At 43.3% G+C, this 22452-nt stretch overlaps 1 protein-coding gene across 1 annotated transcript; it reads right to left on the bottom strand.

The window, feature by feature from the left end:
• Nucleotides 1-3022: 3022 nt before the first annotated feature.
• rtca (RNA 3'-terminal phosphate cyclase) lies at nucleotides 3023-8111 on the bottom strand. Its single transcript, XM_047587295.1, has 11 exons — nucleotides 7943-8111; nucleotides 7675-7775; nucleotides 6664-6807; nucleotides 6457-6580; nucleotides 6114-6172; nucleotides 5275-5416; nucleotides 4839-4960; nucleotides 4248-4306; nucleotides 4050-4144; nucleotides 3730-3834; nucleotides 3023-3313 (listed from the first exon to the last, which is right to left on the bottom strand). The coding sequence occupies exons 1-11, from the start codon at nucleotides 7985-7987 to the stop codon at nucleotides 3215-3217; spliced, it is 1095 nt and encodes a 364-aa protein (XP_047443251.1). The 5' UTR covers nucleotides 7988-8111; the 3' UTR covers nucleotides 3023-3214.
• Between the last annotated feature and the right edge of the window lie 14341 nt (nucleotides 8112-22452).

Here is a 22452-nt window from a genome sequence, read left to right as displayed (position 1 = left end):
GCCTCCTCAGGTTTCAACACACATGCAGGTCTGAGCTGGACTTCCTGCTGTACCTACTGTACGTGAAGAGGCTGGAGGGGACATCAACACGACACCACCACCACCATCAACGTGACGTCACGGAAACAAGGCGCAGGAAGTCCAGGTCACCTGGTTTAATCCCACAGGGGCCGACACACCTGGGCTCCCAGGGCCCCGCCTCTAAACCTGTAAACAAACCGAACAAACTACAATACCCAGAATTCAACTCCAGAGCTCCAAAAGGAAAACAACAATGAAATGATTCACTTCATCTCTGAGAACTTCAAGAAGTGACGCTTTAAATCTAAGAATCATCAAATCAAGTATTTGTTTAGACCTTTACAGGAGCCGAGAGGCACCAAAGAGCTTCACAACGAAGCCATAGAACAATACACAACACATACATAACATACAAAATGAGGACACCTTAAGAAACAGGACCACCTGGGTCAGAAGTGAATGCCAAAAAATAAAAGTGGGTCTTAAGCTTGGATTTAAAAAGGCTGAGATCAGTAGTGATGCGAATGTCAGGGGGCAGTTTGTTCCACAGTTTTGGGGAAGCGACAGCAAAGGAACCATCACTCCACTGTTCTAGTCTCGATCTAGGGACCTTGAACAGAAGCCGACCCGAAGAGTTAAAATCTCTGACAGGTAAGAGGCGTTAACAACAAACAACAGGAGTTTAAAATCAGTTCTAAAGCCTGGAAGCCAGTGGGTGATGTGTTCGCGTCTCAGCGGCGTTCGGCACAAGCTGAAGACGAGAGATTGAAGACTGGCTGAGGCCAACGTAAAGGGCACTAAAGTAGTCCGGTCTGGAACTAATAAAAGCACGGATTACCTTCTCGAGCTCCTGCAGACTGAGAAAAGATCTCACTTTGGCCAAAGGTCCGGAGCTGAAAGAAGCTTGAGCTGATTACAGAGCTCATCTGTTATCAAATATTAGATTTTTAACATGTGATTTAAAAAAGGGACCAGAGTTTGTGGTGAAAACATTTGACATAGAACCAAACAAAATGCATTCAGTTTTGCTGTCATTTAAATGCAGAAAGTTCTGTGCTTTACATCAGTAACGCAGTCCAGCAGCTTCGTAAGTGCAGCGTTTTTATTTGGACACAAATGAAATATACGTCTGCAAACCGTCAGCATAAAAGTGAAAAGACACCTTGTGTTTTTTTTATAATTGATCCCGGAGGAAGCATATACAGATTAAAACAAATAGGACTGAGAATAGATCCCTGTGGCACCCCACATCATCACCTGAACACTCATTAATTTAATGTTCGGTGTCAAAGTTGTCACCAAGAATCGTGATATTGGCTCTGAAAGTAGAAATAAAATCTCTATGATGTGAAATACGCAAATAAAAAGTATGTGTTATTGGCTTAAACCTGTGTTTTTCCTGCAGCCTGTAAACAAACTACGACACTTCGTTAGGTACAGTAGCGACGTCATTTTAACCTAAATAACGCTGAGTTGACCCAGAGTGAGGACGGTGGTGATGGACCTGGAGGACGGAGCTAAACTGGACTGATCTGAGGAGATGAAACATGTTTTAGAACCAGTTACACAATGAAAACACATAAAAACTAAATCCACAGGTGAGTAGAAGGACGAAGGCGGCACAGCTCCAGGTTCTTTAACCCTCCTGAGACCTGAGATTCATTCATTCATTCATTCATTCATTCATTCATTCATTCTGCAGTCAATCAGATATTACAGCTGAAACTAGTTTGAGATTATTAATTCTTCTAGTTTGATATGATGCACAAAGTTAACACATTTAGGACACTGGGACTTCATTGTTTGCATTCTGCTTTGTTCAGGTAGTGAAACAAATATATGTTTAATTTGTTATTTAGTGGCTTTATTACAATTATACAGCAAAATAATCCAAAAACTGCTTCTTGTTCAAACATGTTTATTTTTTTTTTTACTTCTTAGCTCCTTTAAAAACCCAAAACTCTGTGGAGAAGTTAAAAATACAGAAGACTCATAAACTCTACCGTCCTATAAATCTGCTCCCGTTTATTGACATATTTATTAACACTCGGTTGTGCTTTAATTTGCGTTCTTGTTTTTTTTTTAAGAAAAAGAAAAGTGTCCTCATTTCTGTAATAAACTTAAAAATTTTTAATTACTCCTTTTTACTTTCAAATGCTTCATTCACAGCTTCACATCTTCAGTCAACTCGAGGAAGGAAAACAAGAACGCAGGTAATAAATAAGAGTCCAGTCTTGGCTGCTCCCTAGTAGACGGGAGCCTTTCTACCAGGTTGTCCTCATTGATTGTTGGTTTTCGTTTGGCTCCACAGCTTTTCAGTAATAATTCCAACACAGGGAGGAAAGAAGGAAAGAAAAAGAAAGAAGTGCAGAGAAAAGGAAGGAAGGAAGGAAGTTAGTCCAGACCAGCTCCACATGTGGACTGACACCTGGACTCTGATAGTTCTCCACTGTCCTTCCAGTCTGGAATAAAGGTCTTAAGCCAGTTTCAGTAGTTTCTAGATGTTTCCTCTGCTTGATGCAGCCAATGATTTGACCCTTCTCCACCAGACTAACATCTCCTCCACCAGACTAACATCTTCTCCTCCACCAGACAAACATCTCCTCCTCCAGACTAACATCTTCTCCTCCAGACTAACATCTCCTCCTCCAGACTAACATCTCCTCCTCCACCAGACTAACATCTCCTCCTCCAGACTAACATCTCCTCCTCCACCAGACTAACATCTCCTCCACCAGACTAACATCTCCTCCTCCAGACTAACATCTCCTCCTCCACCAGACTAACATCTCCTCCTCCAGACTAACATCTTCTCCTCCAGACTAACACCTTCTGTGTCTTTCCACATGGTTGTTGGAGAAATGAGAAGCTCCTCATTGCATCAGTTGGTCTTAAATAACCTGTTGAACTAATGATCCACCAGGAGGCGCTGGACTATGAGCTCAGTTACATCCAGAGGGAGGAGACTTTTTCTCCATATGTGAAAGGATCAGACAGAAGCGACTGTGAACATTTATTTATTTATTTACTTACTTATTACAGTATTTAAGGAAAAACCCTGAGAGACAGAAGCTAAGAGGGTCGGCCACGTGGTGAAGCAGCTACCGAGTCCAGTAGAGACGAGTGTGTAAATGTGTGTGTTTGTGTGTGTGTGTTCAGAGTGTTAGTGTGTGTTCAGAGTGTGTGTGCGCGGCTACAGGTTAGCGTTGGCTGCTCCTGATCCTTGACATTCGATGATGTAGTTGACGTTGCTGCTCAGCTCGTCTTCACACTTCGTTATTGTGAACTTGGCCTGGAAAAATAAAATAAAACGGGTTAATGATTCTGACCCGGACGAAACCAAAAGGCTGAAGTGCATCAAGACCATCAGCTGGATGCGCTCGCTCAGGGTTTAGCGTCAGGTTTACACTCCCTGGCCAGTTTATTAGGGACACCAGCGAAGTCCTGGAGGTGGTGATTGACCTGGAGTTGATTTAGAGGAGGAATCCATGCTGTCGGGTGCCTAATGAAGTGGCCAGAGCCTTTTTCTCTGAGTTTCAATTCATTTCCAGACTAAACACCTCAGGTCAGTTTATTTTATTCCTTCTTATGATTTTATTTTAGTGCGTCAAGGCTCCAATAAGAGGAAGAAATGATAATTTCTCAGCTTTTATTGTGGAAAAACCTAAAAATCTGATGAGTTTCCTGTTTCTGATGTCGCGTTTGTACCTGAGTCAGCTGCTCTGCGATGTGAATGGCCGTCTGTGTGTGCAGCGTCACGGGTCCGGTTCGAATCCGAGACGTCCCCTTCGCCAACGCCATGAAGACGATGAGCTGAGGAGGAAGAGGAGGAGGAGGAAGAGATAAAGACTCTCAGAGCAAAGAGTCAAATTCTAAGAAAATTAAACTAGAATCGTGATTTTTTTCTCAGAGTTTCCCTCCAGGTTGTTCCTGGATGGAGGTGAAGATCAAAGGAAGGATGGAAAAGGAAGGAAACAGAAGGAAGGACGGGGAGGACAGGAAATGTCCTGGTTTAAAAGACGTCTCACCTGGTCCTGCAGGAACTCGTCCACGCAGCCGTTGTGTCTGATGTTCCTCAGCAACATCTCAGCAGCTTCGATACCGATTTTATCTGCGTACACACCTAAAAATAACACACACACACACACACACACACATGCTGCCGTTATAAAGACACGAGGCTGGTTAGAGCTGGTTTTAACTGGTCCACGTGCACCTGAACTCACCTTTCTTTCCCAGAGCTGATCCTGCAAACAGACAACCTGTGGAGGACTCGGCGATGATTCTGGAGCACAGAGGGAAGAGGATGAATTCCAGCGGAGGTCATTTTACATCCACACCAACATCACCCATCGTACTATTTATCTTTGGGGTCAGTTTCTGAATTTATCGTTAAAAGGAAGCTTCACAAGACAGATTCACACCAGCTGAAAAATTAATGGCGATGCCCTTTTTCAACAGCAGAGGGCGTAACACGGTTTGAGTTTTGATCGACAACATGAATAAAAAGTGAGTCTCTTTAATTTGTTACAGAGAATTTATCATTTGTATTTTTTGTCTACATCTAAATATGTTTTTTGAATGTGCGTTAATTGCATAGTTTGTGTTGAAGTTCCATGTGATTTGTCTGAGACATAATTAAATCTTTTTCAGTCATAATTTCTCCTTCTGTGGAAACGTCTGCACCGTAAAACCAGAATCAGCCCAGTTATTATTTAAAGAGTCAACGAACGAACAGAAGGAACCAGACACATGAACTTGACCCCGAGGATGAAACGCGGTGTTTAAACATGATACGTAGTTAAATGTTTTCGTACATGATTCCGTTCCCGTTGCCGCACGCGTTGTCTTTCTCCTGCAGCGCCTGGATGTTGATGTAAAGTTCTTTAATTTCCTTCCTGATGGTTCGAACGGCGGCGGCCGACATGTCTTTAGCCAACTGAGGACGAGACGGAGACGAGATTAAAATCAATTACAGCTGTTTCATCAGGTTAATCTCACGGCTACTGTGGATTCATTTACATTAATTATCATTTATTCTACATTAATCACATTTCATTTTACAAACAGACCCAGAAAGAAGGAAATAAATCAACATGTTCATATACATGTGTCTCCTCTCAGATTCATTTATGTGTAATAATAATAATAATAATAATAATAATAATAGCCATGGTTGTTAGTGATGATAATGATTATTATTACATCTAATTAATAAATGATGTAATATGTAATGAGTGGGCGTGGCTTTACTTTGTAGGGCAGGACTCCGGCGACGAACGCTCTCCCGTGGATCTTGGTGATGTTTCCTCTCTCCATCATGACGACCGGCTGCAGCTCTTTGACCGGGTTCACCGTCACCACCACCTCCCCCCCTCCTTTAGGGTAGAAGCCCCTGAAACCAGGACCAGAACCAGGTTACAGCAGCCAGAACCACAACCAGAACCACAACCAGAACCACAACCTCTGGTCTCTACAAGGATCCTCCTCTTTCTCTTATTTCTTCATCTTCCTCTTTGCCGTCTTTCTCTTCCTTTGCTTTCTGCTCCTCTACCTCCTTCCTGTACCTTCATAGTTGTTATCTTCCTCTTCTCCTCCTCCTCCTCCTCTACATCCTACTCCTCACCCTCTTCTTTCTGCTCCTCCTCTTCTTCCTAGTCCTCCACCTCCTTCCTTTCCCCTTCTCCTTCTCATCCTCCTCTTTCTTCTCAACCTCCTCGCCGTCCTCCCTTCTCCCCCTTATTGATTTCTCTTTTCCTTTCTCCTCCACCTCCTCTTCCTCATCTCATCCTTCTCCCTCCTCGTCCTTTTAATTCTCTCCCTCCTTCTCTTCCATTACACATCCTCTCTTCCATCCTTATCTCCTCACTCCTCCTCCTCCTTCTTTATCTCCTTTTTCTCCTCTCCTTACTTCTCCTCTACATCCCCCTCTTCCCTTTTCGCTTTTGTTCCATTTTTAATTTATATAAAATATTTTTATTTTTGCTTCCAGATGTTTTATCCGCGTCCCTGAGATAAATTCGATCTCCTCCCTCTGCTCTAGTTTCTAGTTTCTCATCTTTCAAGTTAAGAGTCAGTTTCAGAGGAATCACCTCATTTTGATGTCACAGTCAAAATGGACGCCGAACTTCTCCGCGATGGGTTTGAAGACCTGAGGGAGAAAAAGGTGAGAGAGCTCAGATTTAGCTTTAGCATGCTAACTCCGGTTAGCTCCTAGGAAAGACGTTCAGGCCTCACTGGTTTATTTCTGTTGAGGTTTTATTTTAATTTGTACATTTGTAGCTGAATAAATATGAACTTTTAAAACATCTGTAATTGTTGATGAGGCCGGTGAATGTGCAGTGTGTGTTTGGTGTGCGTTTGGTGTGCGTTTGGTGTGCGTTTGGTGTGCGTTTGGTGTGCGTTTGGTGTGCGTTTGGTGTGCGTGCCGCCCACCTTGACGGTGTAGTCGATCTGAGGAGCCATCTCCGCGTTGGTTCCCCCCTTCAGACACAGCTGTGAGGCTTCACCAGCGAACAGAGCGCAGGGCAGAGCGGCCTGCAGCAGGAGACACACACTCCTGCAACAAAACGCACATTTCAGTCTTTACAAACACAAAGACGATGCGTACAGTTCAGACTGTGAGGAAGCAGGAGGTCTCACCCGGCCGTCTGGGGGTCGGCCGTGTGGTTTCCCGACCGGATCTTTCCCGGAGTGAGGCTGATGTCGGTGGAGCCGATGCTGGCTCCCTGCAGACTCCCAGAACACAGGTCTGACACCAGCTGCAGGCCACTCAAGTGCTGCGGTCTGCGCGCATAAGAAAAAAAAAATCCTCACCAAGCTCCATAGAGAAAACCCCATATTTTAATGGATTCACTGGGAAGCTATTACCTAATGAATATATGGTAGAATTTGAAAGAAAAACCCTAAAATCTGACAAAGACGCATCAGCCAAGATGATCAGAGCTGATTTATTAAGCTTATGGTGCAACTATTTAATTAACAGAACTGATGAGGTCACTGTGGTGTTTTCTAGAAGGACTGCAGCACAGACATGAAGGGATAATTCGGAGATTTCTAATCAAATTTAATTAATTGCGTGATATTTGTGATGCCGACTTAAAGGGACCGCAGCTTATTTCATTAAAAACACGAGTCACACCTGAAACCTTGGTTGCGTTTGATCATTCTCTTAATTTGAGCAGATTTTGAATGGAGTGTGGTTGGCGGAAGCTGCACATAGAACCAGAGTTGAGTTTCTCTGAAGGAGCATCCGGATGAAACCGGGTCAGTTTGGTTTAAATAAAGACTTCAAAGATCCCATGATAAATAAAAGAATAAAGTTAATTAAATATGTGTGATGCCGAATTAAAGAGACTGCGGCTTATTTTATTGATATGATGAGTCGTGCTTGAAACGTTGGGTGCGTTTGAGAATTCTCTTATTTTAAGCAGATTTTGAATGGAGTCTGGTTGGTGGATGCTGCACATTGAATCAGAGTCAAGTTTCTCGGTAGTAGCATCCGGATAAAAACGGGTCAGTTTGGTTAAAATAAAACACGGTCATGCGATAAAATATAAATAAAACGTTTTAAAAATGACTATTAGTTTTAATTTAATTAATTTGTGCTGAGTAAGTTCAATGAATAGGCTAACGGTTAGCATGCTAGCTCACCTGAGCCCCGGGGTGCTCCTACCGGCTCGGACTTTGATGAGTTTTATGGCGGCGCCGGTGATGCAGCTCAGCGCCGCGGAGACCCTCAGGATCTGTCCACCCTGAAGAGAACCAGAACCGGGAAGAGGGAAGGGGAACAAGAACCGATATCAGTGGTGTTAGCCTTCTGTTAGCATGCCATGCTAGCGGCGCGGACAAACGGGAGCCCCCCTTTTTTCTTTCTTTCTTTCTTTCTTTCTCCGGTGTAATGAAGTGCGCGTTTACTCACTCCCTCCATCACGCTGCCGTCTATCTCCATCGCCGCAGAGTCCATGTTCCTTCACGACACGAAAAATTAACTTTTAATTGAGAAATAAACCCGCAGCATCCAACACTTTCTCCTGTTTGTGATGATTTCTTCTTCGCGTCTTCGTCAAGTTCAGACGTACGACAGCCACTTCCGTCAGATTTCAGAAAAAAACTACTTCCGTTTTATCATCCGAAAACATGTTTTTTTTTTAAAGTAAAATATCTTAAACTTTTTATTTCAGATTTATGATGGCAAAAAATGTTTTATTTTCCAGAAGAAACATAACAAGAAGAAGAAGCAGAAGAAGATTTCAGAATAAAAGAAAGCCATTTCCCTTTTATCAGTAGATTCACTTTAAAAAGTAAAATATCTTGAACATTTAATTTCAGATTTTTTCATTATGGCGAAAAAAATAGAAAATATGTGTTTCTACAAGCTTTAAATGTACAGTATGTTTCCTGCAGAGTTTAATTTTGCTGCTGTGTCAGACTGAAAACACAAACACACGTTGTGAAACACTTTCTAGAAACTTTGTGGTCTGTGACTGAAATGTGAGAAATGAAAAAGGAAGAGGAGGAGGTCATACAGCGTGTCCTGATTCTAAAATAACTCATCAACTTCATTAGGAGTTCCACATTTATATGGAAGAAGAAATATAAGAGGAAATAGCAGACGACATAGAAATGTGAGAAACTGGAGAAGGAGGAGAAGTGACTCATCACCTTTAGTTCCCGTGATATTTACATGGATATAAAGCAACATTTTCCATTATTTCATCTATTTAAATGTGAAACCAAAATTAATGTAGAGAATTAGAATAAATCTGACACATTAACTCTCATCTGAATAATTTAGTTCCTTCAGCAGCAGACGAGACGTTTATTATTTTCATTTATTTATTTATTTATTTTTTTATACAATCATTAAAAAAAGATCAATAAATAAAAAACTATTGTGCAGGAAAGATCATAAACCTGATGGGCTTATAAGCGACCTCCCCTTTAGACCTTTGAATAACTTTTCTTAAGACCAAACGTCAGAAGAAGAGATGGAACTGGGTAGAACGGGCATAAATGTGGGCAGATAGTGCTTTCAGTGTCAGGGTTTTTCATCTCTCATACAAGACTGTGGAACACAACAAACCACAAACGCCCTCTCTGGTATGTGCTTGAATCATATACTTAATGAGTCACCATGTTACTATACACAGTATATACGTACAGAAAACTAGAGAGGCAGACAGTTATCTGAGTCACAGCCACAGGACCTGGATCTGCAGATATTAACCAGTCAAGTGTCCTGTGAAGACAGGGGATGTTTGTTTCTCATGCAGCCTCAGAAAGTTGCACAGCGTAAAAAGTTTGAAGTCAGATGTGGACACACCTTCAAGACCCGAAAGAGAGAAAACACTTGGGCTGAATGAGTCAGACGTCTGTTCATCCAGATGCTCTGGATAAGGTAAGATGCTCGTGATTCTATCTTTTATTCCTCCAGAACCAAACCACTGAGAGAGATTCTGCGATAGAAACTTCAGAGTCTTGTCTTTAAAAAGAGACCAGGACTCTTTTTTAGGACGTGTTTCCTCAACACAAAGAGGCTGAAATAATGAGAGGTTTATTATCTCAGTATACGATCATCAAACCGGTTTGCAGACAGTAGCAGTTCAGAAGAATTCCTCAGTTCCTGTTGCTGTTTGTCTCTGTGCAGCTGCAGTCCATCAATCTGTCACATGACGGATTTGATACTAGTCTCAGTGCACTTCACTCTTCATATATGCTGAACTGATCGGCCATTGTTTAATGTTTCATCATGAGATTAAGCTCTTATCGTCATTGTGCTGCCGTACAATGAGGATAAACAAATTATGATTAAAATAAGAGAAAGAAAACGTGGTTTCACCTGAAGAAACAACATTAACGTGTCTGTAGCTTTTGTTCTGAGTTTGGCACCGTTACAAACACCGAGGTCTGAGGCAACGACGCCGTCTTCTTGCTCTCCTGCCTCGTGGAAACGCAGGGAGGAAATGAGAAGCGAGGAATTGGGAGAGGGAAAGGTCGTAGGGCCTGAAAACTTTAGCCTGTGAAAACTCAAACTCCCCGAACCAGACAAAGAGGACTTTCTGGTTCTGGTGCAGCCTGTCAACGAGACACTGAACCCAGAGTTGTGCAATAAAGTGGAGAAGGGTTAATTAAATACAGGATTATTCAGATTTCACGTCTGTCCCAGGTCTGATTGTATGTTTAAACATATTGAGGTTAGAATTATACCACAGGTCAATTATCAGCTGTTCCTGTTGGTGAGTGACTCATCATTTCTTCCGAAATGTTTATTTCAAAGAGGCATAGTTCACAACTACAACTGATATTATCGCTTCTTCCTGAAAGTGCAGCTCAGACAGAAGCAAAAGTTTGATCCCTCTGGTTTTAAAAGGGAACCAGGACCATCCAGGACCATCTGGTCCGCTGACCCACGGTTGTTCTGGGGCCAAGAACAAATAAAAGAACCTTAAAATGAATCCTGTACCAGTGAAGAGAGGAAAACACTGGAGTTATGCCTTCTCGTTTCTTTGTCCCGTTTCTTCGTCAGAATCAGATAAAGATTTATTTATCCCCGAGGGGCATTTAGGGAACCGGTGTAAACCAGCCTAACGCCTTCAGTGCCCACGCAGGGAGGATTTTATGATCCACTGTGTCAGACGCTGCTGTCAGGTGTAAAAGAATTAAAAAGGCACAACAGCCAGAGTCCAGCTTTAAAAGAAGCAGACTTATAAAAGGGCCTGAAATTAGACAGAACCAAGGGATCCAGGTTTTTCTGTTTTTAAAAGAGGCTGCACAGCGGCGGGTTTAAAGGTCTAAAGGAGCGGGACGGGACGCTGTCAGACGGGCAGAATGGACGGGTCCTGGACCAGCTGAGGGTCTGGGGACTCAAACTAGAACTAAAACACTGCAGAGTCAGATACATAGAGAACAACCTGAGGCCCCTCTGGCCTTTTAGCTCCTTTTCTCTCTTCTCATCCACGTCTCTCGTGACCCGGTCTGATTTTATAACGTGTCAATAACGAACTCCGTCTCTGCGTCTAGATGTTCAACGTCATCTGCTACCGGCCCGTTAATCTCAACATCACTGATGCTGCTCTGCTCTACATTTCTGACCATGACGACAACAACCTGTGGACCGGTAGCGGTCCAGTTCCCCCCTGCTCCTCCACCCAGACCCCTCCTCCCTCCAGCTGTGTGGTCTGCCTCCGTCAGGTCCTCCATGTGGTCTGCGACGGCCTGATGGAGAACGGGACGCTGACGATGGAGGGAGGTGGTCGGGAGATCCCCATCACACAGAGCGGTAAAGTCCTGAAGTCAGAGGTTATGAGACAAACAGTCAAACTGGAGGCAGCCATCTTTACTCTGGAGGCGGCCATCTTTATTCTGGAGGCAGCCATCTTTATTCTGGAGGCGGCCATCTTTATTCTGGAGGCAGCCATCTTTATTCTGGAGGCGGTCATCTTTATTCTGGAGGCAGCCATCTTTATTCTGATGCTGTGTCTCTTTGTAGTCCCGTTGCATCTCTCGGTAGTTTGCAGCAGAGCTCCTCCAGCCCGTCCATCCTCAGGGAAACGTCTCAAACTAAAAGACGTGGAGATATTTGACAGAAGAAGTGAAAACAGAGCTGCTGAAGTGACTGTTGACCTTCACGTCTGGTTTGTTGCAGAGTGTCCTGGACTTCTAGGAGGGGAACAGCCCCCGGGTCCCGGGTGTCCGTGGCGGTGGCTGCCCATCCTCCTCAGCCTTCTCCTCGTCCTCCTCTTCGTCTTGGTGCTCTGCTGTAAACGGCTGAAAGTGAACAACGCTCCACGGGAACAGGTGAGGAGGAGCTGAGGTTATCGTCTGTCCTCACTTCTGTCATTCTTACCTGGTAGATTCAGGTTTGAACTGGATTCTTGTCGTTTCCAGAGGTCGGGACACGAACCTCAGGAAGAGGAAGTCAGACCGACTCCATCAAGAGTTCGAGATGAATCTGTTTAAACAGAACTATTCTCTGTACTCATGCTGTTTACATGGATTTGAAGCACACGTTCTTCCTCCACGTTTGAACTGTTCTAACTTGAAACTTTCCATCTATTTAAATTTGTAAAAAACTACAATAAATCTATGTTTCTAAAGAAATAAAATCCATCATGACTTAAAGACGTGAAGGTCAGTCCAGAACATTTCCAGAAAGAAAGAACAAATCTGATAATAAAGACTTTTCTAAACTCTTCCAGGACTCATGTGTCTTCCACAGAGTCATCTCTGGCCTCTCAACACCAGGTGGCGCTGCAGCAGCTCTGCTCTGATCAAAAACTATCTCAGCCAATGCGTGTTATCAAGAGATCTGCGATCTGAGATAAAGATATGCCTCGCGTTCACTGTGTCAGAGCGTGGGAGTTGTTTTCACGCAGACTAGAAAACAGAAAACGAGGAAGCGAGGGCGTCACCTGGACATGTCATGACGGGAGGCACCGGGAGGCCGGGCACCGGGAGGGCGGGCATCGGGGTGGTGGGGTGGGGGGGGGGGGGGGGGGGGGGGGGGCAGTATAAAGTCAGTGGGTCAGTCGCTCAGTTGCTCAGTCATTCCTTGCAGGAGCTCAGTGCGGAGATGTTCCTGATGGTGGTGCTCGGTGAGTTCACTTTTACGCATTTACATTTGACATTTCACTAACTCCGCGTCATCCGGTCCGAGTCCCGACCGGGACCGGTTCTACCGGGACCTGCTGCTCCGCGTGTGGCTCGTGTCTCTCCTTGGTGCAAGTATTACATGGATCTGGTCCAACGTCCCACTCTGAGCCTCATGCTGCTGTGGTGAAGGTTCCGACCAGCGGCCGGTTCGGTCTGGACCAGAGGATCAGACTGGACTGAAAACTTTTTTTTTTTTTGGTGTTTTGATGAACATTGTGGCGCAGTGGTGAGAGGAGGTGAGAGGCGCAGCCTGGGGTTCGAAGAGGTCACTGGTTCGCCTCCCGCTCCGTCCGTGGCTGTGGTGCCCTGAGCAAGCACCCAACCCCCAACATGCTCCCCGGACGCACGCACCAGTGCGTCGTGTAGCGCTGAACAAAACTAGTCATAGTCAGAAAAAAAAACTTATCTCAGGGCACGCGAGCTGCTCTTCGCGTTATCGTGGTTTTACGCGCCCGCCCACATCCAAAGAGAGAAGGAAGCGCGAAATTAACTCCAGATGCAGAGCATGAACTCCGGGCACGGACGCACAGACGCACCGTGTCGGTCCGCATGCAGCCAGGACAGTGCGCACGGTGGACCCAGCGTGTTACCAGAATTACGCGCGTACGCGGCCGATGAAGTCCGGTGATGCCGCGCTCATCTCCGCGGTCATTTCTCTGTTCATGCGTGTGGACTCTGTGCGCCCTGTGATCGGCGCATTTCTGCGATCTTTACACTTTTGTTTCATCCGTGAAACAAACCGCGCGTAAAGGTTTGGAGCATCGGGTATCTGGGTGGGTTGGTTTTCTCTTTGAATGGCACAAAATGTCAAAGTGACTCTGCACGTGTCACAGGATACGGAGCCCTGGTTCAGGTTTCATGGATGTTGTCATCACATTAACATTTATGAACCTAAAGACTGAACACTGACATCATGATCTGAGCTCAGTGAATTTCCAGCCTCCTCCTCCTCCTCCTCTTCGTGACTTAGTGACACAAATATGCTGACACATGACATGTGAACAATGACTTTTTTGTTGCCTCAGCAAAAACAAGGATCGTCTTTTATTCAGAATCTGTGATGTTGAGCCTTTAAAGTCGTTTAAAAATGAAACGCGCAAACAGGAACAAACGCAACAAATGACAAAGCGCAGGTGTTTAAGTCAAACACGAACACGTGTTCGCAGCTTGTTGAGGTTAAATAAATAATGTGCAGCCTCCTCCTCTGCTTTACTGTGGGTGGAGACTCTGGGACAGAGCCGCTGTGTGAAGTAACGAGTCTAAAGGCCGGAAATGAACCGGGATCCTCCTCATGTCCACCCACCACCTGGAAAACTAGGAAACAGAAGAACAAAAGACAAGAACGCGGACATTCCAACAAACATGACATCACGCTTTCTCACTCTCTCCGCTCTGTTGTGCAATAGTGTGATGCGGTGTGATGCGATGTGATGCGGTGGGGAGGGTTAAGACACGCGGGGGATTCCTGAACGCGCCTGGAGCTCAGCTCAGTCACTTCATTACGCGCTCAGAGTTGGTGTGAAAATGGACCGAAGGACAAACTTCTGGATTCTCAGTGAGTTTTAACGACAGCGTGGGACAGAAACGATGAGTTCGTTCATCTCTGGTTGTTGTAGAGCCGCTTCCTCGGTCTCATGCTGCTCAGTTCGAAATGTTTTAAATGCATCAAGTAATGAATTTATATTTAGCTGTAATCACGTGATTTATGTGCAACTTTATATTTGTCCCGCAGTAAATGCACGTGTTACGAAGTTTATTCTGGCGGTTTAAATTATTATAATTTTTTTTTTTTTTTTGTGATGCAAATAATGAGCTGCAGATAAAAAAAAAAAAAAAACAGTAGCGCTGCAGGATTTCCTGGAAATGTCCCAGAATGAAGCGAAGACTGACAAGACTGTTTAGTTCCTCAGGGCGAAGCTGTGGTGTCTGTTAGTGGTCGTGTTGCTTTGTGTTGCTTCGTGCTCAGGTTTGTGTCTCTTCTAGTTGCTCCGTGTTTGCTCTTGGTTTGATCCGTGTAACCGTTTATCACCTGGTTTCATTTTGCTTTAGTGTTTTCTGTTGTGGTTTGAGTGTGTGTGTGTGTGTGTGTGTGTGTGTGTGTGTGTGTGTGGGATTTATGAGTCAGTGCGTGTTTGAGTTGCAGCTAATAAAGCGTAGTCTTGTAAATGAGCCTTGGTTTGACCTCATCCTGGTCACATGGAGCCTGTGAGGAGCTGGTGACTTTAAACGTTCCCTGTTTGCCCCTCGGCCGCTCAGGTGGAAGCAGGAACATGTTTAACTGTAACTCTGCAGCTTAAAGGTGCAGCTCTCAGGTGAAGCTTAAAGGTGAAGCTTAAAGGTGAAGCTCTCAGGTGAAGCTGTCAGGTGCAGCTCTGGGTGAAGCTCTGGGTGCAGCTTAAAGGTGAAGCTCTGCTCCTCACGGTGTCGCGTTGCTCTTGTTTCAGGTTTTTTGGCTCAGCTGATGTTTCAAGCTGCAGCAGCTTCTCCGTCGTCTCCGTCGTCTCCGCCGTCCATAAACTGCAGCGTCTCTCAGCTTCAGGACGGATCCATCCGTTACCAGCTGTCTCCTCCTCACACCTCTGGTAAATGTGAGACGTGCTGGGAGGATCAAAACGTAAGTCCAACCTCCAAAACCACATTGTACAGTTCACAGGTTTCACTGGAAGCATGACGAGGATTTATCATCAGGCACGTTTCAGATTGTTCAGGTCTCTGCAGCTAAAGACAAAAAACTTCTGGGAAAGAACGTTAGAGACCTGAGACAGTCACAGAGGAAACCACAATACATTTACCACAGCAGGAAACAGGCATCAGACGATCGTAATCTACAGAGACAAAACATTCACAAACACAACATCTATGACTTTAATCCGGCTTCATAAATAACAAACTGTTGTGTTTATGGATTTTGCAGAAAACCGTCCTCGCCCGAGACTCCAACTCGGTTCCAGACGTCGTGACTGTGACCAACAGCTCCATCGTGTTGAAGCACTGTCTGGAGTATCTGCGCTACATGTGGGAGTGCAACGGGGTAAAGAGCCCTCGCTTCATTTAAGCATTAAAACTCTTCTAGTTTCAGAAAAGTCCCCGTCCCTGCAGCCACAGGCTGGAGGACACGTCTGGACATGTCACAGACTGAGTTACACTTATTAGTGAGGACGACTGTTGCTTGAGTCTATTCATCGTGCACTTGTTCCTCTTTCAGGTGGCGGAGGAAACGTTCTGCATAGGTGAGCCCCCGTTTCTTGCTAAATCTGTGCGTCGCCCCCAGATTGAAGCTTCCTTTCTGACTCTGACTCTTTTCCTGTGTTTCCAGTGAACTGCAGCGTCTTCACAGTCAAAGATGTGCAGCCGCCGTTTTGTAAGTGTTTGTGGTTCCTTTTTTTTTAGGTTTTTTTTGTGTAAAAAATGCTGTAAATCTGACGTCTGATCTCACCACATAACTCTTATTCTTATCTTGGCCACACAGCTTCAGTGGAAACCACCCTCACATGTATTTAGTTATTTATTTATTTCCTCCTCCTGTGATTTACGCGTTGTTGTGATATTGTAGGTATGTTGCTCACCTGGCTACAGGTAAACTCTGTCTATTACATTCTACTCTGTGGCCTTCAGATCTCTACCTAGAGAGAGAGGACGTAAGGAAGGAAGGGAACAGGGAAGGATCTAAGGAAAAAAGAAACGGAAGAAGGGATAGGTGGGGGAGAGAGGACAGAAGGATAGAGAGAAGGAAACAAGGAAAGGAGGAAGGAAAAGGGAAAGAGGGAAGGAAAGATCGATGAAATTTTGAAAAGGTTCTGAAAACAGAACTAAGACGAACCAGCTCGAGTTCCAGCTGTCATGCTAAGCTAGGCTAAGCTAAGCTAAGCTAGGCTAACCTCTCCTGTCTCGTCTTTGTCTCTCAGGGTTCTGTTTCTCCGACTCCGTGTGTGTCTCTGAGGTGGGTGGAGGTCTTCTCATCGGTGGACTCGTTGCTGTCATCCCCATGGTCGTAATCATCTGGCTGATCGTTCTGAAATGTAAGCGAAGATCTTTGTACGAGCTTCCAACGGAGCTGGAGCTGAGCAACCGCTTAGCGGAGGGAGGACAAAAGAGGAATGAAATGGTCTAAAGACACATGGACTAACTACAGCTGTATATTTGTATATATATGTGTATATATGTATATAAATATACTGGAGGCGTAAGAAGCGAATGTTTAATGAAGGGGGCGTGGCCTGTCAGTAGTTAGTTCTTCATTAGGAGCTGTGTAAAATACACATGATGATAAACTCAGGGAAACACCTGAACTAGTTCTACCAGTTTCAGTGAAGCGCGTGGAGGATTCCCCGTCTACCGTCCACGCCCGAATCAAACCGGAACTAAGCCGAGAAGAAGAGTTAGTTTTCTACCGTTCTGACTAAAACCGACTCAAAACACAAGTTCTAAAAGTAGAGAAATGAGGTGATGTGATGTATATATATATATATATATATATATATATATATATTAAGATTTATTCATGGGCGTGTGTGTTTAATGTCTGAAGCGTAACCACCAACAAGCCAACGTTCCCGCGCTGATAAAATCTCGTCACCTCATCGTCAAACGTGAAACATGTTGACTCACATCTCTTTTATCTGAGGTTCTAAACAGAACCACGGTTAATACAGAACAGAGCAGACGGCATCAGGACCAGAAATCCGGCACAATCAACGTGAAAACACTTCCGTCCCCTTTCAAAATAAAACAACGCGCCGTTCACGAAGCCTCACGACTTCACATCGACGTCACGTCACGTCCAAAACGAAGTGGAGCTTAAACTCATTTATGATACAACACGTTCTTTTTATAAGGATAAAGGATGTGATCCCGCGGCCTCGTGTACGTCCAGGATTATCGATACGCTGCCGTTCTGCGCACGCGTCACGAGTGTTGACGCCGCGTGATGACGTACTCGGACCCGGTGGATTTTTTTAGGGCAATGTCGCTGTTTGATGCTCTACTTTAATGACCATTGGATGTTTTTTGTTTTGTTTTGTTTTGTTTTGTTAAAGTTCATCAGTGCAACAAACATTTATTTAAAAAAAGAAATAAATAAAAAATCGTGCCAAAGAATCGTGATCTTAATTCTAAGCAAAATAAAAAATCGTGATTCACATTTTTTTCTAGAATCGTGCAGAATAATTCACAAAAATAAGCTCCCTCCTGTCAAAGTGAAATCAGGCTCCATCAAAGTTATTAATTAAAATAAGCAAGTGCAGAAATATTCACCCCGTTTTAAAGTCGGTATTTAGTTTATGAGGCTGGAACATTTGAGTTTTTTTGTGAAATGTGTAATTCTTGCAGATAAAATCAAACTATTCTGGCCACAGCTCCAGCTTTTAACGTTTAAGTTTCCATTTCATTTTAAACACACAGAATAAATGTTGACAAATATACTGATGTTTTCACTCCACTGTGGAAGTGGAGGATGAATCCATAATAATAATAAGAATAATAATAATAATGATGATAATAATAATAATAGTAGTAATAATAATAATAATAATAAATAAATAAATAAACATGATATATTAAGACTCAGTGAATGAACTCATTGGCCACTTCATTAGGAACAGCAGCTGATTCAGGTCCTGGACGAGGATGAACCTGGTTTTAGAAGTTAACTGTACCTAATAAAGTGGCCAGCGAGTGTTGTTTTCATGGTGTAACATCTAAACAGGACAGAGAGCGAGTGTGTGAACGCGACACTGACGTCATATTTGATGAATTAACTGTTTATTTTCAACTTAAAACCGTTATTTTCTATATTTTTCTATATTTCATATCTGGTAGTTTTGTGTTGTTTATGTGAAAAGTGGGAAAAAATGAGTCAAAACCACTAACGGGGCTTTTTATTTTATTTTATTTTATTATTTGTCACATCATTGATTTAATTCTTTATCATTGTTGCTACTGTTGTGCTTTAAATAAAGGATTTTTAAATAACTTTGTCTTTTTTGATTGAAATCATTTCATTTTTAGTTTTATGATGGAAAAAGCCATAAAACGGTTTATAAATTATAATATAATTATATAATAAGTCACATCCTCAGCCACTTATTTCCACTTTCATCACTTCCAGGTGGAAACGTTTTTTCTTTATTTGCAGATTTATAAAATATTTCATCAACGTTTGAGCTAAAGTCGCAGACGGCAGCAGCTTAAAAGCCCAAACGAGCCGACGCTCGTTGGTCTCAGCTGGTTTTAACATGTTCTCGTCTCTAACGTCCTTTAACCAGCTTCACCCGACACGATGCGAGTGAAGGTGTGAAGGTGTGTTCAGGGACGTGCGTCTGGTTCTCTGCATGTGAAGGTGTGAAGGTGTGTTCAGGGACGTGCGTCTGATTCTCTGCATGAAGGTGTGAAGGTGTGTTCAGGGACGTGCGTCTGATTCTCTGCATGAAGGTGTGAAGGTGCGTTCAGGGACGTGCGTCTGGTTCTCTGCATGTGAAGGTGTGAAGGTGTGTTCAGGGACGTGCGTCTGGTTCTCTGCATGTGAAGGTGTGAAGGTGTGTTCAGGGACGTGCGAAAAAAAAAACCCGTTTAAAGCACATAATCAGGAGTTCAAGGAGATCACATCTTCAAACATAATAAAACCCAGCTGAGTGTTTTATAACGTCCGTTACACGGATGATTCAGTTCATGCCTGTTTCAGTGATCGGATATTATCACATCAGCTGCGGCTCAGTGAAGGTTATGTAAAGAAAAACCTCAAACAGCCGCTCCCTGCAGTGATAACAGATAAACTACTGAACCAATGAGGAAATCTCAGGGGTTGTTACCAACTAAAGCAGAAAAGTCATTCAAGCAAAGATCCCGAACGTTTCTCTGCCGATTAAAAGACGAGGAATAATGAACGTGGAACCACAGAAGTTAGAGTTTCACTGTTTGTTGAAAAGACATTAAGCTGATTTAAAGTGGACGTGTCTGTAGTGAAAAGGGGCGGATGGATGGGTGAGTGAAACATGTGTGTTTAGGTTTTAAATGCATAACCAAAACCACAACCCCAAAAACCCAAGGCCCTCATTTACCAAACCGTGCGTAGAAAAGGTTCCAGACTCTGCTGAAGGAAAGAAACGTAGAACGTATGAAAACCTGCAGCACCAGGTTCGTCCACACGGGGCAGCACTGGAATCACAGCAGAACCAAAGAGACGGGTCGTCTGAGCTCTGGAGTCAAAGTCAACAAGTCGCCACCGAAACCCACAAATGAAACGAAGTGAAACACAACATCAGAAACACTTTACTGCAAATAAACGAGTCAGTGAAACCGGTCGATCCACTGCAAACTTTAAAATGGTGAATGGCTTTCAGATTATTTTCCCACACACACTTTTCGGCGTCTCGGCCCCGTTAACGTTGTTAACCCTCTATGGTTCACATTATGATGAAAAAAAAGTGTTTTTTTGTCTTAAAGTAGAATTTAAAAAAAATATATATATTTTTTGGAAGTTTTTGGGCTTCGTCGTCTGTAGGCAACATCGTACCATAACGGTAAAAAGTGAAAAAGAGACTTTTTTTTCCCCCAATTTGAACATAATTTATGTCCTAAACATGTATAAAATATTTAATAAATACCAATATTTACCATTGTAAATCTTAAAACATTAGAAAAGGGTTTGTTGTCTGAACGATGCCTGAAGGAAACATTGTTCTATTGTGGAACTGAAAATTGAAATGAATGTTTTGAAGAGTCAAAGCGTAAAACTTTAAAGAAAGTATTCAAACAAAGTTCGTAACCATTAGAAGTGTGATTTCTACCTTCTTCTTCTTCAAAGAGAAACTTTAAGGCAAAGTTCACTACGATAGACTGTGATCTACAGAGTAAGAGCCTGAAACTGCTGCAGCCAACGTCACGTTTATCTTTGTTAACTCGTACAAATCAAGATAAAATGATGATAAACGGCATGAACATAAAACCTAAACACACAACACTCACACCATTATTTATTTAGCAAATAAATTGCGTGGAACTATCAAAAGTGAAAGTTTACTCATCTATTAGTGTGAATATATTTATTTCCAGATGGAAAAGGGCCAAGAAATGATGTTTTCAGCCGTTTTCTGTGGTGAAAAAATGGACCGGGTCCAACATGTTCTCCTGAAAGTCATGCGTCAAATTAAAGCATTGTGATTGGCTCCCTATGGTTTCCTCTCTTTTAAAGTATTGCTTCATATAAAGGGACGCATTGTGGAGATTTAGCAGGTTGAAAATGCGTATGTTGCCTGAGGGCAACAAGGTACCATGTAAATACCTGCCACAGATCACATGAAAACACCAGCACAGAATTCCTCCGTGCTGACGTGATCATATTTTTTTTATTTGTGTGATAGTGGCCTCACCCTGGAGGAGCTCTGGCTTTTAGAAGAGATCTGCATCGATGCGGTTACGCTTCCTGGACGAGGCCGAGCACAACGAAAACAAAGCTAAAACTTCAGACAGTTCTGGAGAATGACTCAGCTTCCTCTTCTCATCCGTTCTGGTAACGCTACAGTAGTTGTGTTGTGTCTGCTGCATTTAACGCAGACACACATCAACACGTCCACAGTTCAGCTCCAGGACAGAAGGAAACAATTAAAAGATTTTTATCCCTGTGGTCAATTTAAAAAACGCTGCCGGGTTCATGTGTCAGTTTCTTTCTGTTTGTCCTGAAAATCTCTTTAATACTTTAAACGTTAAATGTTGAGCTCTACTGGCCTCAAATCAGTAAAATATTCATATTAAAATATTAATAATTACTATAAAAATATGAACAGGACTCAGCTTCATAACTATTAATCTTAGAAATTATATCCATACACGTTAAATTAAATGAAACATATGTACACATCCTGTGTGTGTGTGTGTGTGTGTGTGAGGTGTGTGTGTGTGTGTGTGTGTGAGGTGTGTGTGTGTGTGTGGTGTGTGTGTGTGTGTGTGAGGTGTGTGTGTGTGTGTGAGGTGTGAAGTCACCAGAAATAACACAACCTGTTTGATCTGCTACAGGACAAACAGACTCAACAACCGTTTCTTTCCACCTTCCTGAACGCACACATGCACTAAAAAAACAAATCCTGTGCAACAACTGTCCCTCACACACTTTCTGTGCAGTAATTTTATCTGTGTCATGTGAAATAACCCGTCATATTTTTAGATTTTACACGTTTTCATAGTGTCTGTGTCGGGACCAGCGCCTCCTGAAGCCTCCTGTGATTTCATTGTGCTACAACACGTCTGTTGTACGATGACAATAAAAGTTTTCTGTTCGTGACCTGAAGCCATTAAATTAGGAAACGTTAATGATGTTCCTCTAAATATATTTTGATTTATTTGCAGACGTTAAACATTGAAGAGATGAGAGGAGGTTTAATTCTAACACGTCCCTGTAACAGTTACAACCCGATGACAAAGCAGCAAGTGCAGGGGTGTGTGTGTGTGTGTGTGTGTGTGTGTGTGTGTGTGTGTGTGTGTGTGGTGGGGGGGGGGGTTTCTTAGAGAGCTGTGGTTGTTGAGTCTGAGGATGAACCAGCGTTAGTTCTAAGAAGAACCAGAGTAAAGAAAGTCCCTGGAGGACGGGGGCACAATGTGTCGCCTGCATGTTTGTCACAACTCAATGTTTCAATAAAGGGGAAAAAAGTGTTAAAACACAACTTCCTCGTCTGTTCGCTTCACTTCGACCTTTAAACACGTTTCCACAAAGATGGAAACGTGTTTAAAGTTTTTCCTGCCGTCATTTAAAAACTGCACGATGTGTTTACATGTGTCATATTTGAC

This window comes from Mugil cephalus, chromosome 6 (genome assembly GCF_022458985.1).
Source record: "Mugil cephalus isolate CIBA_MC_2020 chromosome 6, CIBA_Mcephalus_1.1, whole genome shotgun sequence".
Classification (NCBI taxonomy): domain Eukaryota; kingdom Metazoa; phylum Chordata; class Actinopteri; order Mugiliformes; family Mugilidae; genus Mugil; species Mugil cephalus.
This window is presented reverse-complemented; position numbering and strand designations above follow the sequence as displayed.

What these genes read in the sequence shown, in the direction of transcription:
- rtca (XM_047587295.1), bottom strand. Translation starts at nt 7,987, where the DNA reads ATGGACTCTGCGGCGATGGAGATAGACGGCAGCGTGATGGAGGGA. An exon ending in GGCAACGGGAACGGAATCAT is followed by an intron (nt 4,307 to 4,838) that starts GTACGAAAACAT and finishes TCTGTGCTCCAG; the next exon opens with AATCATCGCCGAGTCCTCCA. An exon ending in ACGAGTTCCTGCAGGACCAG is followed by an intron (nt 3,835 to 4,049) that starts GTGAGACGTCTT and finishes CTTCCTCCTCAG; the next exon opens with CTCATCGTCTTCATGGCGTT.